The sequence below is a fragment of the Osmerus mordax genome, chromosome 8 (genome assembly GCF_038355195.1).
Source record: "Osmerus mordax isolate fOsmMor3 chromosome 8, fOsmMor3.pri, whole genome shotgun sequence".
NCBI classification, from domain to species: Eukaryota; Metazoa; Chordata; class Actinopteri; order Osmeriformes; family Osmeridae; genus Osmerus; species Osmerus mordax.
Window position 1 is genome coordinate 1,340,267 of NC_090057.1, and position 19,613 is coordinate 1,359,879.

The 19,613-nt window shown below is 43.4% G+C and overlaps 4 protein-coding genes across 4 annotated transcripts; 3 read left to right on the plus strand and 1 right to left on the minus strand.

Moving 5' to 3' along the window:
- The first annotated feature begins 1,653 nt into the window (after positions 1 to 1,653).
- On the plus strand, positions 1,654 to 2,790 carry LOC136947250 (5-hydroxytryptamine receptor 1E). Its single transcript, XM_067241192.1, has one exon. The coding sequence runs from the start codon at positions 1,654 to 1,656 to the stop codon at positions 2,788 to 2,790; it is 1,137 nt and encodes a 378-aa protein (XP_067097293.1).
- A 552-nt stretch (positions 2,791 to 3,342) lies between these two features.
- znf292b (zinc finger protein 292b) lies at positions 3,343 to 16,417 on the plus strand. The gene is made up of 8 exons (XM_067241191.1): positions 3,343 to 3,504; positions 7,415 to 7,569; positions 7,854 to 7,932; positions 8,049 to 8,184; positions 8,287 to 8,489; positions 8,644 to 8,780; positions 8,872 to 9,013; positions 9,116 to 16,417. The coding sequence occupies exons 1-8, from the start codon at positions 3,343 to 3,345 to the stop codon at positions 16,016 to 16,018; spliced, it is 7,917 nt and encodes a 2,638-aa protein (XP_067097292.1). The 3' UTR covers positions 16,019 to 16,417.
- A 310-nt stretch (positions 16,418 to 16,727) lies between these two features.
- On the minus strand, positions 16,728 to 18,119 carry gjb7 (gap junction protein beta 7). Its single transcript, XM_067241193.1, has 2 exons — positions 18,032 to 18,119; positions 16,728 to 17,538 (listed from the first exon to the last, which is right to left on the minus strand). Exon 2 carries the CDS (start codon positions 17,515 to 17,517, stop codon positions 16,735 to 16,737), a length of 783 nt encoding a protein of 260 aa, XP_067097294.1. The 5' UTR covers positions 17,518 to 17,538; positions 18,032 to 18,119; the 3' UTR covers positions 16,728 to 16,734.
- A 708-nt stretch (positions 18,120 to 18,827) lies between these two features.
- On the plus strand, positions 18,828 to 19,408 carry smim8 (small integral membrane protein 8). The gene is made up of 2 exons (XM_067241035.1): positions 18,828 to 19,066; positions 19,173 to 19,408. Exons 1-2 carry the CDS (start codon positions 18,944 to 18,946, stop codon positions 19,329 to 19,331), a joined length of 282 nt encoding a protein of 93 aa, XP_067097136.1. The 5' UTR covers positions 18,828 to 18,943; the 3' UTR covers positions 19,332 to 19,408.
- Positions 19,409 to 19,613: the final 205 nt, after the last annotated feature.

Genomic DNA, 19,613 nt, shown 5'->3' on the forward strand with positions numbered 1-19,613 from the left:
GCTCCATTGGTTAAAATAAACCTTTAGGTTTATTCTGTTAAACATATTGTGCAACTAAATTATGGTTTTGTAGGTAAAGTGGAAACACGGTAAACACTTTTTCCTCTACCGCTGCCACATGGCGGTGTAAAGTAATTTCATTCACTTCTAAGCCCACTATTTGTTATAGAAAAACATGACAGAGTCACAAAGATCTAAAAATTACGCTCAGTTTTTGAGCTCAATTGTCATAACCAACTGCATTGTATTTATGGGATGTAGTCCATTTCATTATTTTTTTCTTTCAACTTTTTATTTATATAGAGACAGTTTGAGAGAGACAGGAAAGCAGAACTAAAGAGAGAAGGACATGGAAAATACCCCGGGCCGGAATCAAACCTGGGCCCCTGCATTAGCCTTAACCTGAATGCTACACGCTCTACCCACCGAGCCACTGGCAGCGACCACAGGCTCTGTTCTAAATAGGGTTCATCATGAGCCCCAAGGTTCCCATGCCGACCTGCTTGTATTCATGCCGTGTCCCGGGATCGGCCCACCTGTCAGTTGTATTGACTCAGCTGATGTCTGTGTTGAGGAGCTCTCTGGGGGCATGGAGGGAACCATGTCCACGATGAAAGCTGCCACAGAAACGTTCCGTCAACCATGTCTGGATAAATGAATTAGCCTTCCAACAGTGTCCTTCAGCAGTGTCTTGTGTTTGCTTGCACGTATGAAGCAGGGTATTTAATTGAAGTCGCTTGTGCACTTGCAAGTAAAAAGCCAGATATGCCCATGTCAGATAAAGCCTTTAAGGATTAGCATGCAGCGTATCAAGTGGCAAAAACATTTATTGAATATTTAATTCTGTTTTCCTTGAGTACACTTTTACAGACAGCATTTCTTAAATATCAAAATGCATCAGTGTTCAATAGTTATACCAAAACACATCGTCCTAGAATTTATCAGTCGCCTCCTCTTTTCTCTGAGCGTCGGTTTGTTTCACCTTATCTTTTTCTCAATCTACAGTCTGGGCTGTTTGCCGGCAGACAACAGGCAAAATGGATACTAATTAAACTGGGGATTTAAATAATTAGGCTTAAGGCATTTGTTAATACCTCCTCACATGTTATTCTAAATAATAGTAATTAATTCTATCACACTCAGGGGATATAGCATATTTGTCGAGAGTGAAGATATCGAAACGTTGAGTTGAATCAGAACTGTAGTTAAATTTCTCAATGTGGCCTTCATCTTTACAATCTTTCCCATTGTGTTTGATAACAATTGTTTGGGTTCAGTGTGTTTATCAACCAAATGACAATTACATACAAATCAGAATAATCATGAGCTTTCAACCCTCCATAAATATGACTGCCCCTCCACACCTTTATCAAACGACTATTCTCTTCTTAGTAAAACAATTTTTTGTTGCAGTAGATAGCAAGGACAGCAACAGAACATGTGTAACTGTACGCCATCTACAAATGCTGTTGAAAATGAGATACTGACAAACTAATTGTTTTTGTGTGCCTTTTCAGTTGTCAGCCTGAATATTTAATAATAACTGGTCTCTTTCCGTGTCGTCTGTTTCAGGATGACTACTGACTGAGGGCATTATCTCCCTGGGTGAGAGAGAGTTTCTATCCCCAAGTGGACATTGGGCTCTGCCCAGGGATGGAGATGGACAGGTACCAAGGGGAAAGCTCCACGGGGCCCAACATCACTAACTGCACAGGGACGCCCCCCAGCGCTCTGCCGGCGGCAGTCTTCTCAGACAGAATGGTTGTTTTGGTCGTACTCCTAGGGCTCTTCAGCCTACTCACTGCGCTAGTCAACATCGCTGTTATTATCGCCATCTGCACCACCAAGAAGCTCCACTTGCCTGCAAACTACCTCATTTGCTCCCTGGCTGTCACTGACTTCCTGGTTGCTGTCCTGGTGATGCCAATCAGCATCCTCTACATCTCCACAGAGACGTGGTCATTGGGCCAGGTGGTGTGTGAGGCGTGGCTAAGCGTGGATATGACCTGCTGCACCTGCTCAATCCTGCACCTCTGCGTCATAGCGCTGGACCGCTACTGGGCCATTACTAAAGCCATCGAGTACGCCCGCAAGAGGTCTGCACGCCGCTCGGCCGTGATGGTGGCCGTCGTCTGGGGGATCTCCATCTCCATCTCCATCCCGCCCCTCTTCTGGAGACACAGGCCTGGCAGCCAAGGCCCCAAACAGTGCATCATCGAGCACGACCACAAGGGCTACACCATCTACTCCACCTTTGGGGCCTTTTACATTCCCATGACTCTCATACTCATCCTCTACTATAGGATCTACAGCGCCGCCAAGACTCTGTACCAGAAACGAGGCTCCTCCCGTCACCTGAGTAACCGGAGCGTGGACAGCCAGAATTCTCTCAACCACTGCCGCGTCGCGCACACCCTCTGTGCGTCCGACCTGTCCACTTCAGACAACACTCTGGAGTTTGACAGGCTCAACGTCACCATACGCATCCCTTCCTTTGAGGCAGATTTGGAGGGGATGGATGAGAGGAATCAGATATGTACCTCCCGTGAGAGAAAGGCTGCACGCATCCTTGGACTTATCCTTGGGGCTTTTATAATTTGCTGGCTGCCTTTCTTTATCAAGGAGCTTCTTGTGGGGCTCAGACTTGTAAATCCCTCTCCACAAGTCTCTGATTTCCTAACCTGGCTGGGCTATATCAACTCGCTCATCAACCCTCTCCTGTACACTAGCTTTAACGATGATTTCAATTTGGCGTTTAAGAAGCTTTTCAGACGGAAGGAGCATGCTTAGCCAGTCCAAGTTGAAAATGCTACCCGTTAGAGAATGTATGCAAAAATATTTACATGCAGTGTGTTGCATTTGTCCATGCTACTTGTGTGATGTTGTGCTTTTCTAAATAAAAGTCTTATCAACAAAACTGTTTAACTCGCCCGTTTTATTTAAGTCTTTAGAGATGACTTCCACCTTCCACTGTAGAATAGGCTGTACAGGCCTCATCCAGCTTTGACATTTTCAGTTGCTTTATAGGACTAAACAGATTATACATTAACAAAACAAATTAACCAAATCAAAACACAATCAATACATCCTAATTAAGGATAGCGATTAAAGAAACGTTGTTGCTGTTTAAAGCTAATTTCGCTCGTATCCAACCAGACGGAATCAATAGGAATTTGACATAATTGTTATTTTCTGTCTCATACGTTAGTAATGCACTCAGGTCAATGAAATCAAAATCATTTTCTAACAGTAGAGGGCATTGTTTACTGCGTCAGTGCGTAAAATTGTGTCCCACGCTGTTCGCGTACGCTTTAGTGGTACGCGCTGGAGTTGGATGTGAAGATGGCGGACGAAGAGGCCGAACAGGACCGTTGCGCACGGAGCGACACCAGTGCAACGATAGTGTCACTCCGAGAACGACTGCAAGAATTAGCTGTAGTGCTTAAGGACTGCGCGGACTCTGGAGAACAGTCTTCTTCTCAGTATTGCCAACAATTTTGTCAGGTTTGTCAAGCGTTTACTAGAATTATTTCTGACTGTGCGTCCTGGCCATTCCCAATAGAAAAAGGCTAGCTAAGCTAACACCATACTGAGCCATTGCTTTGCAACAGCAAACCATTGCTTACCAGTGGAGAGCTAGCTTTCTATGTATGTTTTAAAGGTACCAAAAGAACCACGACTGTAAAGCCGCGGGTACGGTTCATATAATTGAAAGTGAAAGTAAATGTGTTGGTTTAGTTAGCGTAGCAAATGATGGGACACTTAGCTTGATAGGTAGCTGGCTAGCTAGCTTTGCTTCCTGCTAAATCTTGTCAACTAGCTATGGTTCCTAACATATCATATTGACATCTTGTAAGGTATGTCATGACTCAACTAGCTAGCAAAACATTCGGCTGTCGGGTGGATCTATGGAAATTGCCAGTCTTGTCTTACGCAGCAGACGAGGTGATATTGACAGCTGTGGTTAACATCAACTTGATGCAGTACTGCAGTGCAGTCTTAAACTATGGAATACACAGAATCCCATTCGGTCAGAAACGTTAATTCCTCGTTTGCACAGTAATGATAGGAACACATAGTCTAGACTGCCTATTCAGATAGTCAGGGTCGTGCATGAGTTGTATTATAGGGTAGCTGTAAGTGTGGACAATGCATCCGTGAATGTATTTATGATGGATTGGCCTCGGATTTTAGGTCACTTTTGTGTTTGTTGTTTGGTTTTATGGCAGCATTAGGGTTAAATTTAGACCTATGATCTGCTCCTGATTCAGAACTGCACTATTTGGCCAAGGTTTTTGGCTTCTCATGTGTTGGGAAATGGTGACAGTTGAACTTGTTTTTGATTTCTATTTGAAAGGACAGGATCAGTTCCTCCAGTGTTTGATGTTTCAGCCACTGTGGAAGTAGAATATAAAGCATGTTTCACACATCTTTGACTGGAGGCAATAAGTGTCTGGCTTGTGCTGTGGGGGAGGACTAGCCTAGAACAGTCTCTCTCAATCTAAGGCTCAATGTGTGCGTCTTTAATTTTTATTTATTTAAAACATTTCAAATTTTCTCTTTTGGAAATGTAACAGTGCAATGTTCATTTCCAGATTTGTTTCTCTCTCAGTGGAGAAGCAGCCTGTGTTTGCTACTTTCTGCACTTAGTGTGGATTTCAGTGAATGGATGCCTAATCCCCCAGAGGCAAACTGGGATCCTAGACACACTGAGAATAACAGTTTTTCCTGACCGACTGAGTGATGTGTGTGTGCATCTGTGTGTGTGTGCATCTGTGTGTGTATCTGTGTGTGTGTATCTGTGTGTGTGTATCTGTGTGTGTGTGTGTGTGTGCGTGTGTGTGTGTGTGCGTGTGTGTGTGTGTGTGCATCTGTGGTGTTATGAGCTGCAAGCCAGCCGTCCTGCACAGCATTGCCCCGTGTCCAGGATGTTGCTGTGGGAGTGTTCTGTCTGGAGAGTCATTTGAGACTCTCTGTTGCCCCAGGTTGTGTGGAACCTGATGAATATGCATGCTCCTCCAGGGCTGGGCTGGCTGGCTGGGCTGGCTGGGCTCCCACCCCCTCCTTTTTTCTTTGTCTAATTAGGCCTGGATCAACTACAGAGTAGTGAGTAGGATTGTAATGTGTGCTGGGAGTAAAGTCCTGTTTGTTGTTTTCTTGTAGCTCAGGGTGTTTGCAGTGCAAACTGCAGGAAACCAAAGATGGGCGTTTCTCTCTTCTCTTAACCCAACCAGCGGAGCTGTTTGGTCCAGATTTTCATTTGTCAGCAATGTCTTGTAGGGTCAGTTTACCCTTGTGACTTGTCCCAATTAGAAGGTCAACAGACAACATTATGGATTTGTTCAGGAACTGATCACTCACTTTAACATAGTCAGAAGATAGCTTTTTACAATGACACTGCGTTTGACTTAATATCCGTTCCAGCTTTTTTTATTGGTGGGGTCTGATTGCGCTGTATAAAGGCTGTATTGTATGACAACTGCATGGTAGTCACAGCTTACTAATGGACAGATGGCAGCTCCCTTTGAAATTAATTACATGACCTCTGACATTATCCATGTCTGGCAGCTAAGATATGGTGCTCTGGTTCTCTGGTGGATTACAAGCCCACTTGTGTTTTTCTGCTATGAATAGCACTTTTTGCAGCCAGGTGTACATGAGTGGTTTGTGTATATTTTTCAACTGCCATAGGTTCCTGGGGGGGGGGCTGTCATGCACACCTGCAGAGGAAAAGAGAGAGGGGTCAGAGAGAGCGAGATGAAGGATGCGCAGACTAAATAAGACGCTGCTGTTGTTTTTTGTTAATCATAACAGCAGCCTCCATTGTGCAGGTTTCCCAGCACTGGATGTGAAGGATATTGTTTCTTTGTTTCGTCTGTAGTTGAAGGTTATGGGCAGATGCATGATGGGAAGAGAGAGGAGTCTGGTGTTGTCATCGGGAGGCTACCTGCTGAGATAATGGATCTGTCTGTGCATGCTTCAGTTCACCCTCATGCTCTCCTCTGCAGGTGAATATCCTGGCAGACCTTGCTAATTAAGTCTAACACTAGTCCTTCTAATGAACGCCTTAATAGAAATATCCTCAATGGACCTGGTATTGTGTTCAGCTCTTGATTAGCATTGCTTGGTACGTTATTTTGTTATTTTAACATGAAAGCTAAGTGGATGATACCCTGTGGGGTCCGCCTGTATTTAGGCTGATTGTCCAATATCAAGTCTTTAGGGAATGTTTACATCTCATTATTTGAGAATGAAACTTCTCTTTATTTGGAGGTTTGACTGTTGACTCTGTTTTCAAGTATGTGTTTACGAATCTGCTGCAGGCATGAAGTAGAAAAACTTGATCTTTTCGACAGCTTTGGTCCTCAACATGTAATTTGTTCACTGAGTTATATGGGGTTACATTCTAGCATACAGTGTTTCCTGAAGAGCAGAACATGGAGCAGACTGAACTCTCCAGGACCTTGAAATGAACTCTCCATGACCTTGCATACCTAGCAAGACTATAGGCCCCTCTAGGCTCCTGTCTGCAAGCCACCCGAGACTGAAGGCAGCCAGACATGCAGTGAAACATGAGCACAGTCTACACTACACCATTATGGTTTGGTGGACATGGTACAGAAGCAGCTTTGTTGAGTTATCTTACAATGTAGGCTAAGACTTTGTTTGGATCCTCTCTTTTATTGTATGAAAAAAAGGTTTGGTGGTTGGTTGGTATTTATCATCTCACTATGCCCGTATTTCTACCGGCGGCAGAACTTTTGCTAGGCCTAGTTTTGTACTCTTGTGAAGATCTTTCTTCCCCAGGCGTATCTAGCTCTCCTGGGTCTAGGAGTCAGGTGGCTGAGCGGTGAGGGAATCGGGCTAGTAATCCGAAGGTTGCCAGTTCGATTCCCGGTCATGCCAACTGACGTTGTGTCCTTGGGCAAGGCACTTCACCCTACTTGCCTGGGGGGAATGTCCCTGTACTTACTGTAAGTCGCTCTGGATAAGAGCGTCTGCTAAATGACTAAATGTAAATGTCTCACCTTGTCTGTTTTCGTTACGCTGTTGCAAAGCTCCCTCTCTCCCAACTTTGGTGGAAATGTGTTGAACACTTGTTTTGTAGGACACTGGAAAGATGGGCCTTGAAAGTATAGTGAACCTTATGAAATGACTACCTCTGCTCAGTCATCTATTTGTCCTGTGGGCTTATCTGACAGGTACAGCTTGAATTTAATTCAATGAAAAATTAAAACAAAAGAAAGCAGAACGTTTCTGAATTATGTGTTTTTACTCTGCACTTTAAAGACGCAGCATGATATACACAAAAACAATATTTCGGTTTCTTGCTGAATGTTATCAGTGCTTGATTAGGAGAAAAGACTGTGTGTGTGTGTGTGTGTGTAACCTCCCCTTCTATCTCTGTCTGCAGACTCTGGTGGAGTATGCTGGCCGCTGGAAGGTGGAGGAGGATCCGTTGCCCTTGGTGGAGGTTTACAGAGTGGCCCTGCTGAGCTATGCTGAAGCGTCGCCCTGCCTCTCCACCCAGTGTGAAAATGTTCCCCTTGTACTTGAAAGGCTCTCGCTGTGAGTTCTAATGAAGGGGATGCCTTTGATTGTTGTTTACTATTTTGCTTCCTCAATTTCCATTCAAATACCCTTGAGATATAAACTTCATAAACATGTCAGGACGATTATAGTCTACTTATTACACTGATTTGCTGTACATAAATGTGTGTTTATTGTGTTAACCTCCATCATAACTTGTACCGTTTAAAGTACTTAAACAATCAAAGGAAATTGACATGCAGCGCTGTCTTGATTAAATAATGTTTGGTTTTCCTCTTTTGGGTTTCCATTGCTTTGTGCAGAAGCTGTGTGGAACTCTTGCTCTCACTGCCAAACGAGATCCCAGATACCTTGTGGAAGGAGTTCAAGTCATCTGTACAGGTAAAGGGCACTGTCTCACTGGAGGGTTATGCTTGTCCTTCTGTGTTTGTCTGTGACCTGAACTGGGATATTATATTTCCCGCTCTTAGCTGTCGCGTTGACGTTTTTCTTTGCAGTCCTCACACTCACAGTTGCAGGAGAATGGGTTTCCACAGCTGTCGCTGCTGTCTGGCCTGGTCCAGGGCACTGGGGTCTGGACTAACAGCACTCTGCACAGCCTGCTCTCCCATGGGTCTCCACACAGAGACCAAGGTGAGGGGGTCAGTCCTGCTCTGGAACCAGAGTGGAGTGTTTTGATCGTGACGTAACAACAACATTTCTAATCTGGTGAATGTCTCTCCTCTTGTTGTACAGTTCATGAGTTCTTGGCACTGGAGGGGCCTCAACTGCTGCTGATGAGGATGAAGCATCTGTTTAAGGAGAAGCAGGAGGAGAAGGCCCTGCATCTGGCCAAGGCATGCACAGAGTATCCAGAGTTTGAAGGAAAAGGACATTTTAAGCAGATGCACCTTATTTGTTTGTGTGCCGTCTCAGAACAGGAACAGTTGATGGAAGAGGTAAATTGAAATAATCTGTAGGCATCAGTAAAAAAAGGTTTCAGAAGCTTTCTGTTTCATGGTAGTGAGAACTTCTGCCACCAGATGGCGGTCTACCACATTACAAGTAGTCTTGGTGACTTGAGGCTGTACTAATGCCGTCTTGGTTGTTCAGCTGTCTAAGGTGGATTGCCGTGATTCTCTGGAGATGATCTGCAATCTTGAGTCAGAGGGGAATGATAGGGGAGCCTTCAGTTTATGCACTGCCTTCCTGACCCGCCAGCTACTGCATGGAGACAGTTATTGTGCCTGGTAACCACGAATACACTACAGTTCTTTTGGTTAATTTTGACATTGGAATGTGTGAATAATAATATAATTGTTTTCCTTCCTCCATCTCTAGGGAGCTCACCCTGTTTTGGAGCAAACTGCTGAAGCGTCTAGAAGCGTCAGAACAGACCTTTCTGGATAGATGTCGTCAGATGTCCTTGCTGTCTAAAACAGTTTACCACATCCTCTTCCTCATCAAAGTCATTCAGTCAGAGGTGAGTTAATGACATTCACTTTACACTCAATCTTAAAATCAGTTGATTGCGCTCACCATCTTCCACATAACCTACCCTCCTTTTCCTTTCTCTCTTTTCCAGATGGCCACTGTAGGCCTGCCGGTGTGTATTGAGATGTGCATAAGAGCACTGCAAATGGAATCCAGTGACGGGAACACCAAGGCCACTATCTGTAAAACGATCTCGTGTTTGTTACCAACTGACCTGGAGGTCAAGCGTGCCTGCCAGCTCACCGAGTTTCTCCTGGAACCAACAGTGGACTCCTACTATGCTGTGGAGACACTCTATAATGAACCTGACCAGAAGCTGGAGGAGGACAATCTACCTGTGCCCAACTCTCTACGGTGTGAGCTGCTGCTGGTGTTTAAGACCCAGTGGCCTTTCGATCCGGAATTCTGGGACTGGAAGGCGCTGAAACGTCAGTGTCTTGCTCTCATGGGCGAGGAGGCCTCGATCGTGTCGTCTATCGACCTGCTGAACGATAGCGAGAGCCCAGAGGCTCCTGAGGATGAGGAGGAGGACGGGAGCAAAGGCCCGGAGGACTTCAGAGATGTCACAGACTGCTTTGTGGACACCACAAACGAACTAAAGGAAATAACCGACAAGAGACAAAAGAACAGAGAAGTGAAGAAACTGAGAGAGAAAGGTTTTATATCTGCCAGGTTTAGAAACTGGCAGGCGTATATGCAGTACTGTGTTTTGTGTGACAAGGAGTTTCTTGGTCACAGGATTGTCCGTCATGCACAGACTCATTACAAAGATGGAGTGTATAGCTGTCCAATATGCGCAGAGACATTCACTTCTAAGGAAACACTGGTACCCCATGTAGCATCTCATGTTAAGTTGTCAAGTAAGGAAAGGCTAGCTGCGATGAAAACAAGTAAGAAACTGTCTAATCCAAAAACAGCAGCTCCTGTTATTGCAGCCTTAAAGGCCAAGACAGAGAATCAGCTGTGGACTAAAAAAGAAAATAGTGATTCCCAAGAAACAAATGGGGAGTTCCCCGAAACCGTTCAGGCCAAAGTCTCAGACTTCAAGACGGAATGCAGTGATGAAAACACGTGTCCTGTTGCCAACTGCAGGAAGGGGTTCAAGTTTTTAAAGAATCTTCTTGCACATGTAAAAGCACATGGGGATAATGATGAAGCAAAGCGCTTCTTGGAAATGCAGAACAGGAAGGTGATCTGTCAGTATTGTCGTCGTCAGTTTGTCAATGTCACCCACCTTAACGATCATTTGCAGGTGCACTGTGGCGTAAGGCCATACATTTGCATTCAGCTGAATTGCAGGGCCAGCTTTCTGTCCAATACTGAACTGCTTGTCCACAGAAAAGAGCACGTTATGTTTAAGGCCAGATGCATGTTTCCCAGCTGTGGGAAGATTTTCAGTGAAGCTTACAAGCTGTATGACCACGAAGCACTGCATTACAAGACGTTCACCTGTAATATCCCTGACTGTGGGAAGGTGTTCCACTGTCAGACCCAGTTGGATTCACACCAGGAAGAACATGACACAAAAGAGGAGGAATGCCCAGATCAAGACCTTCAAAGTCCACCAAGCCCCAACCCTCCTCATTCACTAGTGGAGCGGATGCTTTCAGATCAGGCCACCCTCTCAGAGGAGATCTGCAAAGGAAATTTAATCAACTCGGGTAATGAGACACCTCTTCAAACACCAGACAATGTTAGGATGAACCACTCGATTGAGGACGTGTTTTCTCAAGGACCTGTACAAAACCCTGAGCAATACACTGTCAAACGTGAGCCACCAGACATAGGTCAGTACCCATCTCAACAGGTTCCTTGTTCAAAAAATTCAGTAATCCGGTCTACACATATACTTGATCCCAATCAAAATGTGCATTTAGACAATTCAGGAGCTTCTACGTTTGACTGCATGAGACCTACACCACAGTACCCGCAAGTACCCTCCTACCAAGGCACTAATCAAAATATGCAACATGGCCTATGCACGAATGTTCAGCAAGGCCAGGCATTAACATTTCCCCAAGATGGACATGGTTGTCCTAGCAAATATAATTCAGACCTTGGAGTATCGTTACAAGGACGTCATCAAGACATGCTTGTTAATAACCTTCTGGCATCGGGCCCGACCCCACATTACACTCAATCCGCAATGACTCAAACACTTCTTCCAGCGGTGGCCCCTCTGCCACCCACTGAGAGCACAATGGCACAGTTTCCATGTTCAGGTTCTCTTGCCCCAACATCTGTGGAGAAACAGAGGCATGAATGTGCGCTTGAAACTTGTACACGGAATTACAGTTCTTACAGGAGTGTTACCAAGCACATGAAAGCTGTTCATCCAGAATTTTACGCACAGTGGAAACTTTCTAAACAAATTAACAAGGTTTCCAACGCTGCCTCTCTGAGTATTCCCTTTGTTGGAAACCCTGTTGCTGCTCTTCAAACCCATCAGGTCAATGGAGACCCAGTACCTGGATTTCAGAGGCAGAATGTGATCCAGTCACACCCTCACCTAAGCATGACCCCAAACTCAAACCACCCGACTTCATCAGTTCAAAACCAGGCTCTTCTCAACCAAATGGAGAATATACTGGACCCCATTGTACTCTCTCAGTTAGGAAACACCACTAATCAATTTGCACCAATGCAGTCAAATGTTGGAACAACTTTATCATGGCATCCGACCTCTGGAAACAACCAAAACCAGAATAGTTGCCCTTCCCATGAATATCCCTCAAAACAGCAAGGGATGCATGTACCACAAATGGATGCTATCAGTGGAACGCACAACCATGGCCGTCCATCATGTCCTATGCTTGGAACTATGGATAATGCTCTGCAGCCCACTGCCTCTTATGTGGAGAGTCTCAAGGGTTCTAGTCAGTTGGAATGTTCCACATCTCTGTATGCCTCACAGACACAAATCAAATCCAGCACAAACTTTATTGCCCCAGAAATAAAGACAGAGATACTGAATCATATAGAAGCAAAACTCGTACCTGCGGCTAAGGACAGCACAATCAGTTTGGAACATAATACGGAGATTCTTAAAAGTGTCAAGAAAAACAAAAGAACAAAATGGCCTGCCATTATTAAAGATGGGAAATACATTTGCTCCAGGTGTTTCAGAGAATTTTTGAGTCCTAAATCGCTGGGAGGACATTTGTCTAAGCGATCCCACTGTAAGCCCTTTGATGAGACTGACCTGACCGCAGACCTGCCTACGTCGTTTCTCGATCTTCTCAATTCAGAACAATCTATCAATGCTGCCCAGCCTCCACCAGCTGTACAGTATAACCCCTCTGGACTTTATCAAGACAAGCCTAGTCTGCCAGTGACAAGAACTCTAGCAGATTCAAAAAGTTTGTCTAATATCAGTTATCTTCCAGCCAATTTGTCAACATATGGAGTCGGGGATGAACCAAATGATGAGATTCTGAAACACCTTATGGATAATACAAACATTCCTGATCTTTTTGACAATTTAGCAGTTCCCCAACAACCATTACAAAATCCTTGTGGGCCCCATGGAAGTACTGATCGTGGGCCGAAAATCTCAGTCATACATCACACTGCAAACGTAAAGAAGACAGAGAATGAATCTTATAGGGATCCTTTTCTTCAGTCCTGTGACGGTATGTTTGGAATAACAGATTTCTCTGACCCACTCCTCTCCCAAATCCTTTCAGAGAAACCATCTAGTGGTTCTCCTGGCAGTCTTCCCTCAGACCAAATTAACAATTTACTCAAAGTTGAAACAATCACAAAAATTAGAGAAACAAAGAGGATCTCTGATGACGACTCAAAAGGGCAGACAAACGACGGACTGCTGGCTGCAATGGCTAGTTTGGCACAGAATCTAATGTCCAACCCAATGACCCAGATCATGTCACCAGATCCTCAAAAAAGTCCAGCAACAGGTCTTAAACCACCTGAGACACAGAGAAAGAACATCGAACAGGATGTCAAGAGAAAACTGAGGGAACAGATTTTAGCAGGAGACTTTCAAAGAAGAAACAGTTCAATTAATTTAACCAGCACTGACACAAACGACTGCTCAAAGAATCGATTGTCATTAAATCCAGCAACCAGTGCTACACATTATTCTGGGGAGCATCAAAGCCAACAGCCGACAAAGAAGATTGAGGTGACCACTGTGGGACAGGTCCATGATATTAACAAAAAAACAAACCCTGTGTATCCTGGCCAAATTCATGGGGCACCAAATCCACAAAGCTTCACTAATTTCAGAGAGCCATCCACCCAACACCAGGAGACACCTGTGCCTACCACTATTTTGGCGAATGATGTTGATTTAGGTCCCTCCCAATCTTCTACAGACCAACAACATTGGATGATGGATATTCAGACTGCATTGGAGAGGCTGGACTTGGACAGAGAGTTCAGTGTCAAACCTCAATCATGTTTCCCACAGAAAACAATCACCAATGACATGTCCCATGAAAATGAGTCAAACGTTTCAAAAGAGAAAGTCACACAGGTCTCTGTTACACAGGTATCTGACGGCTTTGTGAAACCATTTGCCTGTGAGAAAGATAACTGTACATACAGAGCCATGACAAAAGATGCTGTTTTGAAACATCTTATCAAGACTCACAATTACACAGATGAGATGATTCATTCAATGAAGAAAAATCATGAGAAATTTGCCCCATTTAGCTGCCAAATGTGCAGTAAAACATTTACCCGTAACTCAAACCTGAGGGCACATTGTCAGACAGCTCACCGGTTGTCACCTGAGGAAGTTTCTAAATTGAACCCAAAGCGCAACACGGGTGGATTTATGAATAACCAGGACCAGACAAATGTCAGTTCAGCCCCTTCCCCCTGTATTCAGACTCTCAGTGCTGCCAACGGACATCGTCCAGTCACGGAAACTATGACTCGTCAGTATTCACTCCAAGATGCGACCAAACAAGAGAACTTGTCACATACTTTTGTACAGTCACTTCCTACTGGAATATCTGACCAAAGATATGATGATAATACTCACTCTATTGGAATGCAATCAGTACAGAGCCTGTCCAGACACAATCAGCAACTGACTTCATCACCAACAATGTCTAGGTACCAAATGGATCCTCAGAGTGCGGTAATGACTCCTCAACCTTTACCTACAGGTCCTGAGAGTGACAGATGGTCAAATAGACAATATGTTCCATCGTCTACAGTGCCCAACCAGTACTTACCAAGTAATCAAACTGGAGTCAGTTTGCCAGCAATGACAACTTCAGTGTCAGTGACTACATCAGATGCCCTTCAGACCTGCATTCCCCTACCCGTTGACAAACACAAGGTCAACAAACAAAAAATTCTGAAACCTAAAGTCGATACTCCCAAGAAGATGAAAGAGAAGAAGCCAGACGCAAATGATGCTTTCAGCCCATACAGGCCCTATCGCTGTGTTCATCAAGGATGTGTTGCAGCCTTTACGATTCAGCACAATTTGATCCTCCACTATAGGGCGGTCCATCAGTCTGCTCTGTTGGCATTTGAAGTAAACAATGAAAACGACCAGAACGAGGGGCAGGATGAAACAAACGAACCAGAGATGTCATCATCATCGCTGGAGGAACCAGAGATTGAGGTCACCCAGGTCACTGAACTTAGGTGTCAAGTAAGAGACTGTTCAAGAGTATTCCAAGATGTTCCAAGCCTTTTGCAGCATTACCTCCAGCTTCACAAATTCAGCCTGGATAAGGCAGGGTCGCTCATGTCCAGCATCAACCTTGGCAGGTTCCGTTGCGACCAACAAGGGTGTGCGGCAACATTCACCGCTTTTTGGAAGTACGTTGGGCATGTCAAAGAGGAACATGAGAGGGGAGCGCTATCAAAAGTGGAACCTGTGGACGGGATGTATAAATGTGACGTTGACGGTTGCGACCGTGCCTACGCCACAAGGTCCAACCTGCTGAGACACACGATGAAGAAGCATAACGACATCTACAAACTTCAGCTGGTAAATCAACAAAAGAGTGAGGAACGTTTGAAAATGTCTAAATCAGTCGATGGAAAAGAAAACATCGAGAGCAACAAAAAGAGCCACCAGAAAGGTTGTGACAGGAAGAAGTCCGACAAGTCTAAAAACAATCACTGGACTAAATACGGAAACCCCTCTTTGAAAACGAAGGAGGAAGCATCGGCGTTGTGCATCAAGAGATACACCCTGCAGTACCCCTGCATGATAAAGGGATGTGATAGTGTTATGAATTCCGAGCGCAGCATTATGAAGCACTACATGGGGCATGGCCTGTCAGAGCGATATCTCGAGGAGCAGAGAAGCCATTTCATATTTTGTAAGAAATCCCCCAGGCAGAGGTACCGCTCCGTCAGGAGTGATGACTCAAAGTCAGAGAACTCATCTGAAGTATCGGAGAGCGACGACACTGCAGACACCGGTCAAGAAGGAAGTGAATTTGAGTACTCCAAACCTGTACTGCGGAAGAGGGGGACAACTGAGGAGCCTGGACTGTTCGACAGCAAACCTTTGAACGATGACAGTTCTGAGGCCGCTTCAGATGGCCCTGTAGCGATAAGACGCAAAAGAGGTCGCCCTCAAAAATTACATCTGGACAAACTAGTGAAGCGGAAAAGGGTGTCGAGGTCAACGAGGAGCCGTGCGGTGTATGGTGGGGATAACGGCTCCGACTCATCATCGAGCAATGCTCTGACACAGGATGACTTGAATTCATTCAAGCCCATGGGATTTGAAATGTCTTTCTTGAAGTTTTTGGAGCAATCCAACCAATCTGAACATTCCCTTAAGAGAAAGATTCATCCAAAAGCCACTGTGTTGTGCAAAAAATCAAGTGCATATCTGCAATCAAAAGATTCCTCCGTTGACTTCAGGAACCCTCAACAACTGACATCTCTTGACAAAGTGAAAATTATTGTGGATGGCGCTTATTCGGACGTTGCTGAGATACTACTGAAGCAACTTCAGGAAATGAGACCAACAGTGATTTTAGAGAAATAGGTATTGTTAGTATTAAGACTGATTGACTGGCTGAATGTGTTTTAAAATATGGTTACTCAGGATTAGACTGGTTTAAACTTGCTGCATTTTTTTTTGTAAATCTGTTTGTTGAATTAACAAATTTAAATTGTTTTTGACAATAAATCTAATAGTATAAACCTTATCTATAAATATTGTTTTTACAGTACATGTACAAAGTTTGGTATAAATTAACAAATTAAGCATGTATGTATTTATGAAGCTTCCCATCACATTTTGCCTCCTTTGAAACTGAGATAAAAAGCTCATGGCACATAAAAAATAAAAAAATAAAAATGGTATCCTCATGGGACAGGATTTAACAAAGTCCCTCAAACTAATGGAATGTGATGTTGTGAGTAAAGTTTCTGATTTATTTTGTTAAACATGCCTTGTAAATATCCAGGCATAGACAAATGTGTGTGTGTGTGTGTGTGTATAGTATTTTTTTTTAATCACTTACTGCCACCAGCAGTGATAAGTTAATTGAGATAAACTGAAACTTTATTACAAGTTTTTGTGTAAGTGTTTTATTACATTCAGTCATTACATTGTTTTGCTTTTAATAAAAACAAGAAATTTGTAAGAATTATAAATAGAATGGTAGTCTTTGTAATGTACATTAAATGAAAATCCGTCTTAGAGAAGCAGATAGCCCAGTAGATGTCCCAACATCAAATATTAACGAATAATACAATTTATGCGTCAGTTGTGGTTGGTGGACATTGAGTGGTGACTTTACTTTGCAGAATATCTTTATTTGGGAAAGTCTGGAGTTGGTGAGTTGATGAGTTATTAATGATATTTGAATGGTAACGGTAATTCGCATCAACAGGAATGTATCGTTTGCTGAAACATTTCCAGCAGTGTTTAGATATAATGTACATCATTTCTGCAATATTCAATACAATGCACAGAATCGATGTGCAGCCCATTATGTAAAGGAAGACTTTCTTCTCAGTGGCTTTGGAGATGTAGCAGTCCACAATGTTGGGACAAGGGTCTTCACTGCAGCGGAGCAAACGGGGAACATCAAAGCCGCTGTACAGGAAGTAGAAGGCCAATAGGGACCCCACCTCAAAAGTTGTCTTAAAGATGAGGCTGACAATGTAGGTGCACAGTAGGCCTCCATCAATCCTGCCTTTGTCTTCGTATAGCTTCCTTTTATACTTGCTTTCCCTGTAGTCGCGGTAGGCCACATGTAGAGCGACCAACAGAGAGGGAGTCGACACCATGATGAGCTGGAGAGCCCAGAGTCTTACCTGGGAGATTGGGTAGAAATGGTCGAAACATACGTTCTCACAACCAGGTTGGTGAGTGTTGCAGACAAAGTCTTTGTTCTCGTCCTTCCACACCTGCTCGGCTGCAGCAACATACACCAGGATGCGGAAGATGAAGAGAATGGAGAGCCAGATCCGTCCAATGACTGTGGAGTACTTATTTACTCCACTCAGGACGTTTTCCAAAAAACCCCAGTTCATCTTTTCTTTGATGTAATAAACCTGCAAATGAGGGACAACGGCCAAGGTCATGGAAATACGTCATAAAACATTGTCTTTGTGAGTCTTTTCTAACGTATAATATTATAGCATTATGTAGGCTATACAAAGAAAACAAACATTTGTTAGTCAAACTCCAATTTTGCTTCCCCATTCAATTTGCATCCCGGTGATTTCCTGGTGTTGAAATTAACACTCAATATACCTTCATTGGCTCTGGTAACGGCTGAAGTATTAACTGTAAACCATATATAATTTAACAGCCTACTCTTTCTGTGACGGAGACGTTTCACGCCCATTGACAACCATTTGTCTTTTAGTTATTATTACGAATGTATATTTCCAGTCTACGAGGATTACTTTTACATAAAAAACCGTGAAATATCAAATGATTTAAGAAAGAATGAAGTGCGTGTACAATTTAAAAACTTGGCGCAACAAACAACTTGAAATCTTAACCAATTTAACAATGTGAAAAGGCAGGATGAAAACTCACCAATTGAAAAGCGGATTATTCTCTTATTGAGAACTGAAGGTAAAGAGTGGTTCTGTACCCGTATCTTTAGGAACACCTGATAGCCGACACCTCCGATGCCGTGGGTGCAGAGAGCTTGCCACACCTTCTGTAACCAGGTGGACAGGTTGACTGGTTGTTTCCAGAAAATAATTATATTCGTGAAGATATCAAATTACATTTGTTGATGTGTGCACAAGATTTACTCAAATCGAGATGCAATATCTGAGCTCTATTTAAAATAGGTAAATTATGTTTTGGTGTTTGTTTCCTCGAAATCAAAAGGCTTCCTTATTTCCAACAAGCGGTTGGAGGCTAAGTTGTCACTATGGACACACACGAAACAAAGAGACTAGGTCAACAGTTTAGTGTTTGATGAAACAACAGAACGATATGTTAAATAGAATCATTCCAAGTGATGGAGGTATGTCATGCAAGTTTAATGAGAATTTGAGGTAGGCCTATTGTATGGCGCAGCAAGTAGCCTATTAATAATACATTTGAAGGCATGAACTTAGTATCTTCAGTGTATTTGTTACAATAAAATTAACAAATATATGATTATTTTAATATAAAGCTATCGCCTGCTCTTAGACGTTGCTGACTATTTCAACAGGCCTACTCCGTGTTGCCCAGACCGTTTTTAATATTTTTCACGCGTCTTTCTTTATTTCTTTTATTTCTCCAACCATTGGGTGGCGCTATCCATAATTCTTTAGAGACTCTGTTTTAGCGGTTATTCTTTTCACTATCGTTGATTGTTTTGACTTTGACATCACCACGCAAAGTAACCTAGCCTATGTGTACGACATATTCCAACATGTCTTTAAAGACTCTTTGCTGTCTTTATTGAGGATTTAACTACTTAACGTTTGGAAAGGCTGACATTGGAAAATGTCGTCTCCAGAATCGGGAAGTGGAAAGGAGGCTGCTGAAGGCTACAAGACCCCCGGACTTAGAGGGGCGAAGACAACCACGCTTTTCCGAGCTGTCAACCCTGAGTTATTCATCAAACCGGTAATGGCTCATTAAATCTCAGAACTAGAGTGGTGAACAGCAAATGTATTAACAGTGAGTAGTGCTGTGTGAAATGTATTTAACTCTTTCACTTATTGTTTTGCAGAACAAACCTATGATGGCTTTTGGGCTTGTGACAATCACCTTGTGCGTGGGGTATCTGGGTTACCTGAACGCGATCAAAGAAAACGACCAACAGTTGTATGAAGCCGTCGACAGTGAAGGAGACCGATACATGAGGAGAAAGACTTCTAAATGGGACTGATCATGTAGGCTATGATCTGAATACTAAAATTACTTTTGTTTTAAGAAAGTAGGTGGATGATTAAAACATGTTCAACATTTTTGTCTTTTTACTATTAGGCCTACTGAATTTGTAAAGTTGGTTTATGGGAAATAGCGTCAATGCGAAAGTGGCGTTCTAAACGACATCACAAAGAACTGCTTTTGCTAGCACGCAACTTGAAAGTGTAAACTTTATTTTATTATTTAAAGAAAGCTAAGCCTCAGGTTTGATAGTCAGGTTGTAGCTTGTAAGACAAGATCT